Raw genomic sequence first — 17946 nt, forward strand, 5'->3', positions numbered from 1 at the left:
GAAACGAATCTGACTAGGAACCATGAGGTTGCGGGTTCAATCCCTGGCCTCGCTCAGTGGGTTAAGGACCCAGCCTGGCCGTAAGCCTGAGCCCAGATCAGATCCCATGTTGCTGTGGCTGTGGTGTAGGCCGGCAGCTGCAGCTCCAATTAGACCCCTGGCCTGGGAACCTCCATGTGCCATAGGTGCGGCCCCCAAAAAAGGACAAAAGACAAAAAACAAAAAGAAACAAAAAAACACCCATCCTTGAAACAAGACTGACTTTGTATTTGTCCTTCTAACCCCCTTGGCTAGCCTCACCCTCCGCTCCCCTTTCCTGGTGGGATGTCACAGGGTCCCAGCTAGTCCGGCCTTCGGGTGCAGGGCAGACTGTTAATACTAAGCCGTCCTGGGGGGGGGGGGTAGCCAATCGCTGCGTCACCTCCGTGCTTTCCTGGGGTGCCCTGTTGCCATTTCTCCCAGCACGCTCTTGTCCCTCTGCAGTGTCCCTGCACAGTCCCAGGGAACAGCCTCAGGACAGGAAGGAGTCGGCTGTGGAGGAAAGGCAGGAAGGCCTTTCTAACGGGTGGGGCGAAGCTGTACAGGAGCAGCTGTTCAAGCCTCCGCTGTCTAGTCCCACCCTTCTAGAACACCTTCACCCCCAGATAACCTGCTAACCTGGATAACCCATCTTACCTTTACAGCTGATCAGGCCACTCCAACTAACCGTTTGGCTGCCCTGCCCAAAGGTAATTCCTACTAATCCCGGGACCTGGCCAGGCGCTCTCCGGGTGTCTGGAGGGTGGGGTCTAGGAGGAAGGCACTTCAGGATGCGGAGTGCTGGGTACAGGCGAGTGGGCGGCATGCCCCACTCCCTGCCAGACTGACTGCCCCTAGGGTCCCACATCACCTCCCTGAGCCCCATCACAGTCCTACTCCCTGCTTCCTGCTCCTTTCACAGACTGAGCCCTCAAGTCCAGCGGCCTTTTCCCCCTGCAACCCCTTCCTCCAGCCATGCTCACCCGTCCATTGGGGTGGCCTGTTCTGTACCCCCAGCTTGGCCTCCAGAAGTGTATGTGGGGAGTTCCCTTCATGGCTCAGTGGTTAATGAACCCAACTAGGAACGATGAGGCTGCGGATTCGATCCCTGGCCTTGCTCAGTGGGTTAAGGATCTGGCGTTGCCGTGAGCTGTGGTGTAGGTCCCAGGCTCAGATCAGATCCCATGTTGCTGTGGCTGTGGCGTAGGCGGGCAGCTGCAGCTCCAATTCGACCCCTAGCCTGGGAACCTCCATATGCCTCAGGTGCGACCCTAAAATGGCAAAAAAAAAAAAAAAAAAAAAAGAAGAAGAAGAAGAAGAAATGTACTCGGTCCAGTCAGGAAAACCCACTCGCTCTGAGTTATCCTTAGGCCCATCTTTTCAATAGCCTTTCTGAATCTGCTACTATACACCCACTTGCAGTTCACACACGCACATGTGCAACACACGTGAATGCGGGCCCCTGTGACTCACCTTCCAGATCCTTCCAGGAACCAGCCACCGTGTGGATAGAGCTGGTTCAAGATAGCCAGGATGGGGGCAACACCATGCCTGCCCTCACCAGTCAGTGGCCAGGGGGCTTTATCCCCAGGCCAGGGTGGTACTTACAACCCCTAGGACATCCAGCAAGACTGGAGCCCCAAAAAGCTGCTTCCCTTATCCTCACTGGGGTCTCTCTGTCCTGCTGTCCATCACTGCAACTTCTAGACCCAGTCCCCTCCCCTCCCTGGCCTGGTCCTCTGTCTTTGTCACTCCCATTCCCCTAACTGGTCTGCCCTGCTCAGCACTCCAACTCCCCCGCCCCCGGCTCCTGCTCCCTCAGATCCTGAAGATAATTATAAGAAAATGAGACAAAATCCCAGAGTTGTTCACCAGCTTTCCTAAAGGATGCGAACATGAGTCTAATGCAAAGGGCAGCATTTTCCAAATGCTTGTGCTCCAAGAACATCCTAGAAGTGGGGTGGGTTGGCCCCAATTCTGTGCCCTACACCCCATTATTCTCCTTGGGGCGGGGAGTGGAACTTGGCCTGTCCTCTTGGTTCTTCCTTGAACCCTGAGGGAGGGGGTAGCCCCTGTGCTGGAGCTGGTTCCTGCTGGCAGTGACCTCAGCCTGTCAAGGACCTGTCCATGGGACAGCGTCCAGGGCAGAGGCCAGCATGGGGACGGGCCGGCTCTAAAACGGGAGTCCCGCGTGGTGTCTTCTCCCTCTGCCGCCAGGACGGCCAGACCGACCCCGGGACCTGGAGCTCACCGACCTGGCCGAGAGGAGCGTGAGACTGACCTGGATCCCGGGGGACGATAACAACAGCCCCATCACAGGTCAGCCAGGGGCCCTGCACTCCAATCCGGAAGAGAGGGACGGCGACCCAGAAGCCAGAGGCCTGGCCCCGGTTTCTGGTCCCACCTCTGCCTCGCTTGGCATGTGCCCTGGGCTATGGACAGATCACGTGGAGGCCTGGGCTTCCCTTTCTGTGTCTTGGGAAGAACACCTGTGCCTTTGTCCATCCAGGGGAGATTCTAGAGGCTAATGGAGACCACGAGGGGGTGCTCTTGCGAAAGAACTCGCTAACTCAGCTCCCCAGACAGCTCTGTCCTCCTTGGCCCCCCTCAGACTATGTCGTCCAGTTTGAAGAGGACCAGTTCCAGCCAGGGGTCTGGCACGACCATTCCAAGTTCCCAGGCAGTGTCAACTCAGCCGTCCTCCAGCTGTCCCCATACGTCAACTACCAGTTCCGGGTCATTGCCATCAACGAGGTGGGCAGCAGCCATCCCAGCCTCCCGTCTGAGCGCTACCGAACCAGCGGAGCACGTGAGTACTTGAGAGCTCACAGCACGTGCTAAAGTCAGGTACCTCAAGTTCAAACTGCGTTCCCCCAGTCCGCAGCCACACGGATCTGGGCAAATTACTTAACCTCCCAAGGTTCAGCTTCCTCTTCTGTGAAACCACCTCCGCCACCATGGGGCTGCTGTGAGGATGACCCTTGAAAACGCAAGTCCGGTGCTTGGCGTAGAGCTAACACACCATAAATGTTAACTGTCATTTTCATTATTGCTAATGTTGTGAATAATTCTTAATCTGCTTTAAAGGGAAGCACTCTAGCAAGACTTTGCCGGAGAAATAGATAATCTGGTGGTTACATCAGAGTTCTTACATGCACTTGGGTCGTAAAATGTCCAGATTTCTGAAATCCCGCTGGCTCATGGAGGATGGAGATGCTCCCCAAAATGTTAAATGCCAGGATTAAACGTATTTAGTGGATAATCCACAAAGGGAGTAATCCACATCAGGTTGGCTGTATTGACCACCTAAAATGTGGAATGCCTTATGAGTAATGCTGTCTTGTAAGGGATTAAAATTCCAAAGAAATTAGGGATAATTTAAGGAGGGCTTAAATCTTAGCTAGGAAGGCATGTCCCACACAGAGAAAGCAGCAGAGCAAGCGCAGTTGCCTAGGAGACAAAGTATAGTGAGAGATGCTGAGAAGAGACAGGGCATAGAGGGACCAGTTGCTTGCTGTGTCCTGGTCATACACAAGACTGGACTTGGACTTTGCATCTATCTGGGTTCTAGCCCCTGAGTCCAACCCCTCGGATGTGAAGGGAGAGGGGACCAGGAAGAACAACATGGAGATCACGTGGACGGTAAGAGCCCCTCCCGGCCCTTCCATGATGGGCCCTGCTGCCCTTGCAGCCTGTGCCTCGGAGCCCTCACGCTTTACCCCTCTGCACCCCAAGGCTGCAGGGTGGCGCACACCCTCTGGCTAGCGCAGGGGCCGCTCTTCTCTTCATTGAGCATCCAGAAACCAAACAGGAGAGTGTGTAAGAGCAGAATTTAAGACAGGAGACAGGGGAGTTCCCATCATGGCGCAGTGGTTAACGAATCTAACTAGGAACCGCGAGGTTGTGGGTTCGACCCCTGGCCTCACTCAGTGGCTTAAGGATCCAGTGTTGCCGTGAGCCGTGGTGTAGGTCGCAGACTCAGCTCAGATCCCGCGTTGCTGTGGCTCTGGTGTAAGCCAGTGGCTACAGCTCCAATTGGACCCCTGGCCTGGGAACCTCCATATGCCTCAGTGTGGCCCTAGAAAAGACCAAAAAAAAAAAAAAAAAGAGAGAGAGAGAGACGGGAGCAGAGGTGACCGAGGAATAGGCTGTCAGTCTGGCCAAAGCAGAGTCTGTAGGAGAAATGAATGTCTTTAGGAGAAGGAAGGATTTAGGTTCATCTCTAGGAAAGATTTAGCTTAAACACCAGAGTCTCGCTTTGGTATGTTCTGGGGTCTTCTCGCTGGAGACTGCTGGGAGTGAGGAGAGGCCAGCCTCCAGTGCCAGCTGTCTTCAAGTCCAGGATGGACAAGGTGACTCAGAAGATGCCCAGAGGCCAGGATTGAAAAAGCCCATCTTTGGAGTTCCTGTCATGGCTCAGCGGGTTAAGAACCCTACTGGTATCCATGAAGCTGCGGGTTCAGTGCCTGGCCTCCCTCAGTGGGTTAAGGATCTGCCATCGCCATGGCTGTGGCGTAGGCTGGCAGCTGCAGCTCTGATTCTAGCCCTGGCCTGGGAACCTCTATATGTTGCAGGTGTGGCCCTAAAAGGAAAAAAAAAATTCAGCCACTGAAACAGTTAACATTTTTGAGCTGTTTCCATGAATAATGGATATAGGAGATAACCACGTTTGGAATCATGACCGTCGCCATCTTCCGAGGGCCTGGTCTCCCAGCAGCCTTGGCAACTGGTTTGAGCCCAGACTTAAGACCCTAGGACTCGTCTTCAGGACCTGGCAAGGCTAGTTCTTGATCTACAGCTCGCGATGGTAGGCTCCCAGGGGACTGTGTCCTGGACCAGGCCCTTAGGGAACAAAGACAGAGTTAAACCTCTCCTCGGTCCCACCTTTTGGGAAGGACGGGGCAGACACACATAGATTCAATAGGACTGAAATCTGGGATTTTGAGTTTCTTGGCCGCAGGCATGCTGTGGCTGAGCCAAAACTCATCCCTTTTCGACTTTGGAGGCTGTTATATCACCATCCATATTTTGTTTTCTGGTTGCTCCATCACGAGAGAGTCCTGTTGACCACAAAGCTTTTGCCCGCTGTGACGGAAGTGGCTGTGCAAGTGCGAGTGGCTAGGGTGGCGTGTGTGTGCACTGCTGGCTTCACAGGACTGTGGGCTCCAGGGGCACTCGGTGTGGGGGGCATGTGCTCCCCAACTCTACAAGGGGCTGGCCACTATTGGGCGGGTGGGGAATGGGCGCCTGGCCCAGAAAGGGTGCAGGCTGTGGGTGCCCTGGGCTCCTCACCTGCACCCTCTGCACTCCTGCTGTCTCTCCCCCCTTGCCCCACCCGCAGCCCATGAATGCCACCTCTGCCTTTGGCCCCAACCTGCGCTACATCGTCAAGTGGCGCCGGAGGGAGACCCGAGAGACCTGGAACAACGTCACAGTGTGGGGCTCCCGCTACGTGGTGGGACAGACCCCCGTCTACGTGCCCTACGAGATCCGGGTCCAGGCCGAAAATGACTTTGGGAAGGGCCCTGAGCCGGACACCGTCATCGGGTACTCGGGAGAAGATTGTGAGTACTCTGCCCCCGGCCCCACCCAGGACCCTCATAGACCGGGCCCCGCGGGTGGGTTACGGGCCCTCTGAGGACATCTGGAAGGACAGTCAGTTCCTAGGAAAGGGAAGCCCCCCCCCCGCACGGTGACCTAGAGTAGATAGGCCCCAGGTGACATGGGGGAGCAGAGATGCCCTCCTCCCAGCACTAGTCAGAACGACTGAGCGTCGTCACCTCGGCCAGTGCTCTCCTTTTTATGAACCCGAAAACTGAGGCCGGCAGGGACAGCCCCTGCCCCAATAGCAAATGTCAGGCTTGAAAACAGAAGCCAGGCCTTCTGATCTGCCTTCCTGCCGAGGCTTGCTAACCCCGAGGAAGACTTCAGCACCATCAAGGGCCGTAATTAGACTCCCCCCAACTGCACCCCCAGGAAGCAGGGCCATGGGCCAGATCCCCAGGCTCCTAAGGGAATCCCTGAGGGAGTGAAGCCCACAGAGCCCCAGACTAGAACGCACCAGACCAGCCACCCGCTGGCATTTCGGGTGTTGCTCTTGGCCCTTGAAATTGAGCATAAAAAGAGTTCTTTGGGGAGTTCGCATTGTGGTGCAGCAGAAACGAATCCAACTAGGAACGATGAGGTTTCGGGTTCAATCCCTGGTCTCATTCAGTGGGTTATGGATGCGGCATTGCCGTGAGCTATGGTGTAGGTTGCAGACTCGGCTCAGATCCCGCGTTGCTGTGGCTCCAGCATAGGCCTGCAGCTGTAGCTCCAATTAGACCCCTAGCCTGGGAACGTCCATAGGCCATGGATGCGGCCCTAAAAAGGAAAAAAAAAAGATTCTTTGGAGGCTGTCACTGGGTAAACGAACTCCATTCTGGGCACGTATGTAGAAGTATAGGCTTGGTTCTCCAGACAGTGATGGCCTCTCTTTCCCCAGCACGTCAATCCTGTAGGCTGCTCAGCAAAGCAGAGGGTCAGGGCACTGGTGGGTTTGGGTCTGATCCAAGAGGAAATCATGGAGGTGGAGGGAGCGACCAGAAGGAAGGGAGGAGGCGGAGGGTCTTAGGGAGGAGCGGAGTCACAAGGACCAAGAGTAGAGTCAGCCGTAGGGCCAGCAGTGTTCATAACGGGATGTGGGAGGGAGCAAGGATGGGCCCTGCGCCCCACTTTCCTGGAGGTGATTACGGGTTGGAGCCACTCAGGAGCTAGGTTGCGGGAATCAGCGGGCCCGCCTCATCTCCATGGGGGCAGACACTTCTGGACAGAAGTTGGTGGGGACGCCTGGAGGGTAAGTATGGAAAAGGCAGCATCCAGCCGTGGACTTCATGGGCCAGTCCACAGTTCCCGTTGCACTCGTGGACCCCTGCGGCTGAAGGTTTAGAGGGGATGGGGCAGAGCTGCTTTTGCAGTAGATTAGAGAAAGCGGTTTGAGGAGTTCCCTGGTGGCTCGGTGGGTTAAGGATCTGACGTTGTCACTGCTGCGGTGTGGGTTCAGCCTCTGACCTGGGAAGTTCTGCATGCCATGGGCGTGGCCAATAAAAAAAGAAAGAGAAAAAGAGGAAGGAAGGAAGGAAGGAAGGAAGGAAGGAAGGAAGGAAGGAAGGAAGGAAGGAAGGAAGGAAGGGAAAGAAAGAAAAGAAAGAAAGAAAAAGAAAACAGGTGAGAATCAGTTGGCGGGGAGGGAGTGGCCTTCCCTTTGCAGGTTAGTCACAGGGTCACACTCTTCCTGAGCTAGGGCAGGGCATCTTTAGTCTGTTGGTAACATTTCCTGCAGGGCCCTGGTAGGAAAGAGGCCACTCAAAGGGGACAGTTTCTCATGCAAGGACAGGGTTAGAGGAAAAGAGCAGAGGCTGGCAACCATCTGGGAGGGCCAGCGACATCCATGATACCACTCTGGCCTTGAGGGGCAGGGGCCGGGTGAGTCAATAGAGCCCGTGGGCTGCCCTTGGGTAGAAGCCTGTCCTGCAGTCATCCTACAGCCCCGCAAAGAAGCAGCCTGGGCTCCTGCCCTGGGACGTCCTGTTGGGCAGACCCATCTGGAAGCCTGAGGACAAGGGAGACCTGCTGACATAGTCCAGAGAGACAGCCGCCCGGGACCCAGAGCAGGGTGGGGAAGGGTGAACTGTGGCATCGACGGCCAAACGAAGACTGCCTGGCACATGAGGCTGGCATGCGGCTGCCTTCCAAATGTGTAGGCAGAACCCCCCCCCCGCCCAACCTGCACAGCCACCCTTTTGTCCTGAGCCTCCCCCGACTCTTCCAAGTACAGACTGATGGAGGAGGCATGGCCCCTGCCCTCAGGGAGTGCCCGGTATCCCCAGAGTGGGCTGAAAGTACAGGCTGGCAGAGAACAAGTCTGAGGGGACTCTGGAGTCTGGGGCTGTCCCCACCTGCTTAACCAGCTCTCTATCCCGACACGTTGCAGATCCCAGGGCTGCACCCACTGATGTTAAAATCCGAGTCCTGAACAGCACGGCCATCAGCCTTCAGTGGAACCGGGTCTACTCGGACACGGTCCAGGGCCAGCTCAGAGAGTACCGAGTGAGGAAGCCAGCTCTGGGCCCCATCTAACCACCCAGCTCACTAACCAGGGCAAGGGGGTAGCAGATATGGGCTCAAAGATTTGGGAGGGGGTCTTAGGGATAGTTGTTTGGATTTGAAATTGTTTCAAGACGATGTCTAGGGTTAGTGGTTTCAAAATACACCCAGATGGGAGTTCCCTCTGTGGCTCAGCGGTAACGAATCCAACTAGTATCCATGAGGACGCAGGTTCGATCCCTGGCCTCGCTCAGTGGGTTAAGGAGCCAGTGTTGCCATGAGCTGTGGTGTAGTTCGCAGATGAGGCTCAGATCCCACATTGCTGTGGCTGCGGTGTAGGCCGACAGCTACAGCTCCAATGCGACCCCTAGTCTGGGAACCTCCATATGCTGCACATGAGGTCCTAACAAGCAAAAAAAAACAAAAAAACAAACAAAAAAAGAAAATGCCCAGATGCATCCTGCAACAGGTATGCTGAGAGATTTCACTCAGCAGAAAATTACATGAAGGGTGATGGATGTAGGGTTGACCTTACACAGCATGTTATGCTTTTAACACGTGTGTTGTGTGGACACACGTGTATCTTCAGAATCAGTGTGGAGGCGCCGCCAAGCTCCCCCTCCCCTCTCCTAACAGTCCCTGCTGGGCTTCTTGCCTCCCCCAGTCTGATTTCATGAAGTCCCAACTAACAGGCAGAGCCACCAGAAGGGTTCAGACCCTCACCTCTTGTCACAGCCAACTCCGATTATCAGGGCCCTCAGCTTCCCCTGGCCACCTCTTCCATCCCTGTGGTCTCTTTGAAAGGGTGAACGGAGGGAGGAGAAGGGAGAGAAAACTCAGGTGCTCAAGGCTCTATTTAAAAGTTCCGGGGAGGCTGTGGTCCTGGGGTAACCCAGGTTCTGTGCCGTAGAGGTCACCAAGAGTTGGCTGATGGACAATTGGGGGTACCCAGAGGGAGCCAGTCTCGGGTAGGGAGGGGCAGGAAGGCAAGATGAAAGAGATGCTTAAATGAGCTCTTCTCCCACTTTCACACTTAAGCCACCTGACTGGAGATTTTTTTTGGCTCGTCTTCCTCTGGGGCCACCTCTCAAGTCTGAACTTTCTCCTTTACCTTGCTCTTGGAGGCCCCGGGTGATGCTGGTATGACAGCCTGACCTGGGGCTTCTCTTCCACTGCTCATCAGACCCCGTGTCACAGACCCTCACAACAGTACCTGTGACACTGCCACCTTCTGTAGCCCGTCCCATGCCATCCAAGCTCTTGCCACCCCACCGCCTGGCCTCGCACCAACTTGGACATGTCACTACCCTAAAGGTCTTTAAATGCTATTAGAAGGAACCATTTGACTTCAAAGGATGAAATCAGCCCTTTCTTATACTCAGACTTCTGGGGGGAACCTGCGCCTTTTCAGCTTCTGTCTGCTGCCAATCTAAACCCTGCTAAACCTAACTCAAGGTGATGCGGTCTTCGAGCACAGAAAAGGGCTTTCTAAGCCTGGACCCTTGGCTCAAATCTGTGGTTCTGGCACCGACTCCCTGAGCAACCTGTTCCCAGCTTGGAAATAAGTCTCACGACGGAGCAGCTCAGCCGTTCAGTTTGGCTAACCAGCCTGTTTCCCCCCAGAGGTGACATGGCTCAGAAAATGATCGAAACCAAAATACTCTATTTTCTTTTGACACCAGTTCCTCCTCACTAGTGGCTAATGAATGGGGGCTGTCGGGCCATGCCCCAAGCCCCCCGTGTGGGGCTGACAAGGCCACTTGGGAGTTGGAGCATGGCCACCCAAGGGAAGACCGGTCACCCACCACCACCACTAACAACTAACCCGGCCCTGCCTGTCCGTGCCCTCACGGGCCTGCCTCTGTCCTGAAGGCCTACTACTGGAGGGAGAGCAGCTTGCTGAAGAACCTGTGGGTGTCTCAGAAGAGGCAGCAAGCCGGCTTCCCCGGCGACCGCCTCCGTGGCGTGGTGTCCCGCCTCTTCCCCTACAGCAACTACAAGCTGGAGATGGTTGTGGTCAATGGGCGAGGCGATGGGCCTCGCAGCGAAACCAAGGAGTTCACCACCCCGGAAGGAGGTAGGTGCGGCCGCAGCTCCCCGGGTGGGGCAGGACGAGGGTGGCACGACCAGGAGAACCTGGAGAGGCTCCGGCGAGGCTCGGATGTACAGATTGACCTCTGCGTGACCTCAAGGAGGGACCACCTGCGAGCTGGGCAGCCAGTCATTGACGTGGCTGCCCTGATGGAAGTTTGTATGTCAAGATGAGACTGCGCATGCGGGCTGCTGACGTGATTCTGGACAGGCTGTGTGCGCGGACTTCCGAGGGCACTGCAGGAGCCGGGGCTGCCTGCCCACCACCTGCTGGGGAAGCACAGGCTCCCTGCCATCGGACAGGCTTCTTTCTGGTTGGTTTACCAGCCCTGAGGACCTCCACGCGGGTCATCGCTGTAATGAAGAGGCTGTCCTGCAGGGGGCGCCCCCCGTCCAGGCGTGTCTCCCGTTTCTGCCGGTTCTCTTGTCCCAGCTTGGCATTTGCTTTGCCCTCTTCTACTTCTCCCTCCTCCCCTTTTAACTCTTATTTCCCCATTCTTCTTCTCCTCCTTCTTTGTTCTCTCCTCTGTTCTTCCCTCTTGTTTTCTTTATCCCTGTCTCCCCTCCTCGTCTGGTTTTCGTCATCAGCCTCTCCCCATCACTCGTGCTCCTGGCCCCGTCCGTCCGAGTGTTCCATCGTGGGTTTCTTCCTCCTCACCCTTGAACCTGGCGTTCTCAGCCCGGAGGCCAGGGCCTGCGGCTTGGACCCAGTGGTGAGAATCCTTGTCTGAGGACTGGGAAGTGTAGCCTCTGTTACCAAACGGTGGGAGCCGGGGCTGCCTGCCCACCACCTCCTGGGGGAGCACAGGCACCCTGACATCGGACAGGCTTCTGGTTGGTATACCAGCTGGTTCCCTGCCTGGGAATGGCTCTGCCCACCTTGGTGGCTTCTTTGTAGGATCAGAGCCTAACAGGTGCAGGGTGGTGGCTGAAGCAGAACTTGACTGACTTTTTCCCCGTGTAAATGGTGTCTGAGCCGTGCCTTTCCTAGACCCGGGGAAATGCCATCCTGGAGGGGGCGATGGGCGCTGGCCACCTCGCAGTCCTCCGGGGTCTGGCCTAGCAGCGATCCAGCACGGGGGTTGCCCAGAGGTCAATGCCTTCATACTTGTGCTTTGTTTTTTGTGTTTTCCTCATCCTGCCCTCCCCTCTCTCTCTTCCCCTCTCCCCCGCTCTCTCCTCCTTCCCCAAGTACCCAGTGCCCCCAGGCGTTTCAGAGTCCGGCAGCCCAACCTGGAGACAATCAACCTGGAATGGGATCATCCAGAACACCCCAATGGGATCCTGATTGGATATACTCTCAAATACGTGGCCTGTACGTTCTGCCCTTTTCTCTGGGATAATCTGAGAATCAGAAACCCCATTCTCACCACTTTTCCTAAGGAATCAAGGTAGAAAGCCTATGGGAGCAGAAGACATTGTAGAGGGAGGGAGGGGCTGGGGGAAAAGTTCCCTCTAGGGTTCGGGGTGGCAAATGAGACCCAATTCCTGCTCTCCTGACACAGCTCCTCCTGCAGGAGCTTCTAGTTGGCCGGGTGAGACCAGGGGGACTTCCAGTCTGATAAGGGATTCAACTCCAGCCCTCAGGAATCTTAGAGGCTCCAACACCTGCAGGTCTAGAGGAGAGGGCTCCCTACCCAACAGAGCAGATAGTACATGCCTAGGCATCCACGTGACACTGGCACTCAGGGACACCTTAACAAGATATCATTTATGCTAAGGCAGCTGTATGCAGAGCTGCCATGGAATTTGGAGTGGCTCCATCGGAGCCTAGACTGGGAAGACCTCACCTAGGAGAGCTCAGCATCACCATTCAGGGACAGGAGTGTCATCCATTTGAAAACCTTTAAGCCTTCTAAAGTAGGTGATGTCCCACAATGTGACACTCAGAGAGCCAGGTGTTGTGCTGTTGAGGGTTTTAATGGCCAGCTGTGTGCCTGGACGCTATTCTGAATCCATCTCTGCACCTGACCTTCCCCCTTTGAGGTCTATGGAATAGGCCTTTTACAAAGGAGGCATTAACACTCCAAAAGGCTCTAGTGGTTTTGCCCTCATTCTGTTTGAAGGGGAAAAAGGAACTCCAGTTTTGTCCTTGTTGAAAAGGCTTGAGGATTATAAATGGAATCTTTCAGATCAGCCACAAAACTTTGCATTGAGCTAGCGATAATGAGATCAGTGGAAACGTATTAACCCTGGTGCATCATCAAAGAGCCGGAAAGGAGTTTGTGCCCGGCACCCGGCCTTTGAACCGTCTCCCATCCCCGAGTCTTTAAGATCACAGGCAGGTTCCACGGGTTCCCTTTCCAGCAGAGTCGGGAAGGCTCTGATTATATAACCCATCATGGTCAATGTTGCTAAAGTTCAATTCCACTTACCTATCTCTCCCCAGTTAATGGAACCAAAGTAGGAAAGCAGATAGTGGAAAACTTCTCTCCCAATCAGACCAAGTTCACGGTGCAAAGAGCAGACCCTGTGTCGCGCTACCGCTTTTCCCTCAGTGCCAGGACGCAGGTGGGCTCTGGGGAAGCAGTCACAGAGGAGTCACCAGCACCCCCAAATGAAGGTAGGTGCATTGCAACAAGTGGTGCCAGGTAATGCAGATGCCTAGAGAAACAAACCCTGCCGTGGCCTCTGGCTGCCCGGCCTCCTGGGATGGAGAGGCTGCAGGCCCTCGGACCCTCCAGGGGAGAGAGCCGCCCTGCGTGCTGCCAGGTAGGTGTCGGCGGCGGCGTATCTGGAAAATGCATCTTCCTACTGTTGCTCTCAGATCTGGGTCCCCACATCTGTCATCTTTCCTTCTAGTGGGGCCTAAGGAGGAGCGCGTGACTCATAGCTGAGCTGAGGGGACAAGAGACAGCCTATTGGAAGTAAATGTGCTCACGAGCACCAAAGAGCATAGAAGGGGTTTGCCCGTTGAGGGAGGCAGCTGTATTGTCGAGGTTGCCCCCATGAGGGGTGCCCTTTCTCCTCCCAAGGGTGCGGGGCACTGAGAAGAGAGAGGGAACAGGCGTGATGGCAGCCACTTGCCAAGATCATGAGTAGAGCACGTGTAGTCCCTCCCCCTGCAGCCTGAACTGAGTGACTTGTCAGGCTGAGGAGAGGAAGGGGAGTTGGGAAATAGCTATTTGCCAAACCAGCGTCACAAAGAGCAAATGAGTTCCTCTCCTGGGTTCTGGTGTCTTCAGGCAGCGTCACACCTTGCCCTGGAGCGGCACCTGCTGGAGAGCTCCACTAGAGGGCGCTCTAGGGCCACCTGTACAGGTGCTGGCTCCCAGGAACCTCAGGCAGGACTCTGAAAGCCTGGGTGCTGGCAGATCCCCTATGAAAGGCGGTGGGGGCTCCGCCTCTCTGGGGGTGCAGTAGTCTATTCCACCGCTGTTTCTTGAGCACCCATGCCATGAGGTGCCACACACTGCCAAAAAAAAAGGGCTACAAAGGTCATGAGCTCACAGAGTCGAGAGGGAGGGACATCCACATTGTAATTCAACAGGAGCAGCTACTGCTTAGATGCCGGGAGTGCAGTGGCTGCACAGGGGAAGGGGATGGCGTCTACAAGGGCAGACTTCCCAGCGGTGGTGATGTGAGTAGGGATCCTTGAAGCTGGTGAAAAGTTATCACGTCTAGTGCTTTCCCCAGAAGGCTGAGGTCCAACAACCTGACCTTGGCCTGGTCGGATCTCCTGAGCACCCCTAGCCCCAACCCAGGAGAGCAGCAGGTTCCCAGTTCAGCTTCATAAGCAGCCCTGCATCCCTCCGCAGCCCCCACTTCCCTGGTCAGCAGGCCAACCCTGCAGCGGGGCAGGGGGAAGCCAGGCAGAAGCTTGGAGAAAGGCTGCCTGTGTTTTCTGTGCCCCTCTCTGCCCTTGTAAACCAGGAGTGAGCCACACAGTAAGCTCCCCTCCTGGGGCTCCTCTCCAACCTCCTGGTCCTCAAGCAGTTTATTAAAGCTGGGGAGACTTGGGTGAGCAGTTGATATATATGCCTGTTGCCAAAGGCCAGGCTGGGGATGGTGCACTTTCTTAATTACTTAATTCTATAAGGAGATACGTAAAGAGAGCCGCTTCTCCCTCCCCATCTCCACCCCGCACAGAACATCAGATGAACAAAGCCCCTTTGCCCAGCCCCAGGGACCACGCAGGGAAGGATCTGCAGCTCTAGGAGACAAGAGGACAAAGAGAAATTTCCTTCTCCACCTGGGAGTTTGCAGCAGATGCAGGAATTCCTTTTAGGGCTCTTGGTCCACAGTTGAGTTTATATCATGTAGTACAGCAAGGCAGCAGGACATCGGGACAGGGGCTCCGGGCACCAGTCCACCACATGGCCCAGCCCCCCAGGCTGAGATGGTAAGGGGCGGGGTCAGCCAATTAGGTCCATCAGGCCAGCCCTATTCAGCGCCTTCCCCTGGGCATAAAGGAATCATCCTTTTGATGGTACTGAGGTCTCCTATCACTTAAGCCTTAAATGCCCTCAATTCCTGATGTCTTTGAGAGTCACCCAGCCCAGCTAGGGAAGGAGAAAGACCTGGGAACATAGCAGTCTAGGCGGACTGTCCCTGAGGCCACCACTAGTCCCTGAGTAGAGGTAGAAGCACAGTATATCAGAAAAGCCTCCAAGAGCCAGGAAAGTTTTCTGTAGACACGTGCCAGACCCCAGTGGGCCTGAACATGATCCCCGAGCCCCAGGACTGTGGCCGGCCTCCAGCCAAAGCATCAGGATGAGGTTAGAGCCAGAACCTTCTCTGTCCTGTGATTGCTTGTCCTGTGGTTTCACCTGTGCTCTGTTTTCTCTTCCTTCTCGTTCTTTCTCCCCCTCTCTGGCTATCTTGGGCGCTGTGTTCTGAAGCTACTCCAACCGCAGGTAACATACCGGCAGCGGAGGTAACGGGCCTGGCATGGGGCGATGCAGGTGGAGCCCAGCCCAGCCAGGGCGGTGGAGGAGGGAGAGGCTCGGGGTGAAAGCGTATGCTCCAGACTCACCCTCTCAGTGGCTGGGAAGCCAGACTGTCCAGGAGGTCAAACACGTTCTCTTCCCTTCGCTAGAGAAGGAGGATGGCTTAGAAGGGGCCCCCCATAGGCTCCAGACCCGCTCTCTCAAACTGAGGGGTCACTTCCCCTGAGCCACCTGGGTCCTTGCGTAGGCTTGACATCTCAGGGCACAGAGAGAGAGTGGGCGGGGGAGGGGGGGCGGCCCACAGCCTTTGGGTGACCAGCTGTGCCCTAGAAGGAGGGCAGCTGCCTCCTGTCTCCTGGTCAGGCTGCCATCCCCTGAAAGGGTGGCCTATGGGTGAGCACGCCTCGCACGCTGGCCTTGCATGCTGCATGGGGCCTGGCACCAGCTCTGCCATCCACCGTGGCTTCTGGTCAGTGAGAATGAACCAGCACGTCTCCAAATGGGGCTAGGTGCCCCAGGGCCTGGAGTCCCCTCACCCCTCAGAAACCCAGCTTCTCAGAGTCTTGGGTGTTAAGAACAGTCTCCACTCTCGGGAGTTGGGAGGCAGATGCAGTGAGGAGTTGGGTGGGCAGGGCCGGCGTAGGAGATGGCCCGCTAGCCACGCTCCTCCTTCCCAGTCTTCATGTGGGTTCGAGGAGCATCGGCTCAGAAGGCCAGTCCCCAGGCTGGAGGAGGCAGGTGGGACCCCCAGGGTTCCTTCCCCTGCCCTCCTCCCAGGCAGGGCAAAGGCCATGGGGCAGGAGGTCGCCAGGGCCTCCTTAAGCTCTAGGCAGCGGGGAGATGGAGAGCAGTGAGGAATCAGAGGCTTGGTTTATAAAGAGGATCCAGCTTGCCCCGTTTGGTTCCCCCCTTCTCTCCTTTAGCCCCACTCCCATTTCAGTTGATTCTGTTTCTGTCGCACCTGCTTCCTTCCTTTGCGTTTGTTCAGCCAGTCAGGCTGCTCCCCATCGTCCATCCCTCCTCCAACCCTTCCCCCCCACCGCCCACCCCCCGCCCCTGGCACCAAACAACCCAGGTCAGCAGGGCCCAGGGCCTCCCCACCTCTGCCAGGAGGAGAGGCGAAGAGGTGTCCTGGGCCTGGAGACCAAGGGAAAGCCACCCTTGCCCTCTGGGGACTACCCTGACTTCCCGATTCAAGTCTGCATATGGGTTTCTCGCGAGACTCTTAGCAGTGATGCTCAGGGCAGCCTAGCAAGCTTAGCGGAGATGGAAGGGGAGAGGCAGGGAGGGCACCACGTGAATCACCTAGAAGCTCTTTGGTCAAGCAGCTTGCAGTCCGCCTCCTCCCTTCTGGCACCCAGGACCCGAGGCAGGAGGGTCTGGCAGCAGGGAGTTGGCCTTGCTTGGTGGGCATCTGTGCCAGTCTGTGCTGCCCATCTCGTGAGTGGCAGGGGTGAAGGGAGTGGGTGTGATTCCAGTTGTGAAGAGATCCAAGTTCATCCTGGGGTGCAGAGGGAGCCAGGGCCTCTGTCCATTGGTCAGATGTGACTCCCAGGCTCCACCTTCCACGGGAGCTGGTGGTGGAGGCACGATGCGCTTCTTGGTAGATGAGCGTGTGGCTGGCGCCAGCACATTCTAGCTTTAGGTGCACCTGCCCAGGTTCTATATTGTTACCTTGAACTTGGTGTCCAGCCCACTGCTCCCTTCCCTCTCATCCTCTCCAGACCTGGGCATTTCCACCACTCCCCCAACCCCAACTGATCTGTTCCTATCTCACCCGGTAAAAATAATCCCTCTCGTGCACCCATATCTGCTGCCCATCTGTCCCAGCCATCTGTGATTTGGCCAGGGTAGTCTGTGCGCCATGTGGACATTTTTGGACTGAACCGTCCACCTTGGAATGTCTAGAACCTGCTGTTGTTGTCTTTGCCTCCCCTCAAGTCTTCAAATATTGGGGGCGCAGCTCCATGGAGGTTCTGGGCAATGAAGGATGAGCAAGAGACATCTCGTCCCTTAATGTTTTCCATCTCTTGCACTGTGTGGTGGAAAACCCTCGGCCATGGCTGATGCTGCTTCCAGGTTGGGGTCCTGTGCTTCCAGCTCCAGGCTCCCCCTGTGTCTCCATTCTTCTCAGTTGCCAGGCTGGTGGTCCCCACTGGACAGTGACCCAGGGTGGTTCTACAGCTCATCCTTCCTGCTGTGGTTGGCGACGACATGCCAGCCCAGCAATGCGTCTGTCTGATCCGTGGGCCACCCTGCCTGTGAGCCCCACTTCTGGGCCTTATTCCCATGTATCTGTTACCCCCACCAAGGGTTGATTAGCCAGCCGTGACCTCAGTCAGCTAAGGGGCCTCCTGCGCTGTGACTCCAGGGCCAGGCAGCCTCCAGGAAGGCAACTGGGAAGCAACGCCTTTCCTCCCACCCACACCTGGTCCCCTCTCTCTAATATCTGACTGTCGCTGCTGAGCCGAAGGAAAAGCATCCCGATAGCCCACGTCAGAGAAAAGCCTTCATCCCATCACCCTTGATGGGGGGCTGGCAGAGGGAGGGGCTGCACCCCCAAAGGCCTTTCTCATTCTGGTCTCTGCCCAGCAGGGCCCAGGAGGAAAGGCGCTCTAGACCGGCCTCTCTCTTGGCATCTCTGTTTCTAGGGCTGCTCACTGGAGCGCCCAGAGAAGCATGTGGGCCTGGCTGTGGTCTGTGTGAGCAGGAGCATGTGTGTCTGCGTGTCCGAGGAGAGTGCATAGCTTTGGGAAAAATCAACATCGGTTCCAGAAATCCGTGCACATCTCTTCGGAAGGGAAGCCCGTGTCTCTGAGCTACCCAGAGTGGGATGATTTAGGTTAAAAGGGAGCTTTTTGAT

At 56.2% G+C, this 17946-nt stretch overlaps 1 protein-coding gene across 50 annotated transcripts in view; it reads left to right on the top strand.

The window, feature by feature from the left end:
* Window positions 1-17946, top strand: part of NFASC (neurofascin) — a 212422-nt gene that overhangs the window by 164708 nt on the left and 29768 nt on the right. For 15 of the 50 annotated variants that reach the window (XM_084976689.1, XM_084976706.1, XM_084976701.1 and 12 more), the window contains 10 exons: window positions 684-728; window positions 2236-2337; window positions 2630-2827; window positions 3590-3660; window positions 5360-5582; window positions 7991-8106; window positions 9976-10180; window positions 11387-11509; window positions 12584-12757; window positions 15036-15050. In XM_084976689.1, the coding sequence (XP_084832815.1) occupies window positions 684-728; window positions 2236-2337; window positions 2630-2827; window positions 3590-3660; window positions 5360-5582; window positions 7991-8106; window positions 9976-10180; window positions 11387-11509; window positions 12584-12757; window positions 15036-15050 (1272 nt within the window). Of the gene's footprint in view, window positions 1-683; window positions 729-2235; window positions 2338-2629; window positions 2828-3589; window positions 3661-5359; window positions 7140-7990; window positions 8107-9975; window positions 10181-11386; window positions 11510-12583; window positions 12758-15035; window positions 15051-17946 lie in introns of those variants that run through there. The other 35 variants (XM_084976693.1, XM_084976696.1, XM_084976695.1 and 32 more) reach the window with 8 other exon arrangements.

Source organism: Sus scrofa, chromosome 9 (genome assembly GCF_054392235.1).
Source record: "Sus scrofa isolate SSC_HxYL_T2T_F1_AM1 chromosome 9, Sscrofa_HxYL_maternal_Yorkshire_Landrace_v2.0, whole genome shotgun sequence".
Classification (NCBI taxonomy): Eukaryota; Metazoa; Chordata; class Mammalia; order Artiodactyla; family Suidae; genus Sus; species Sus scrofa.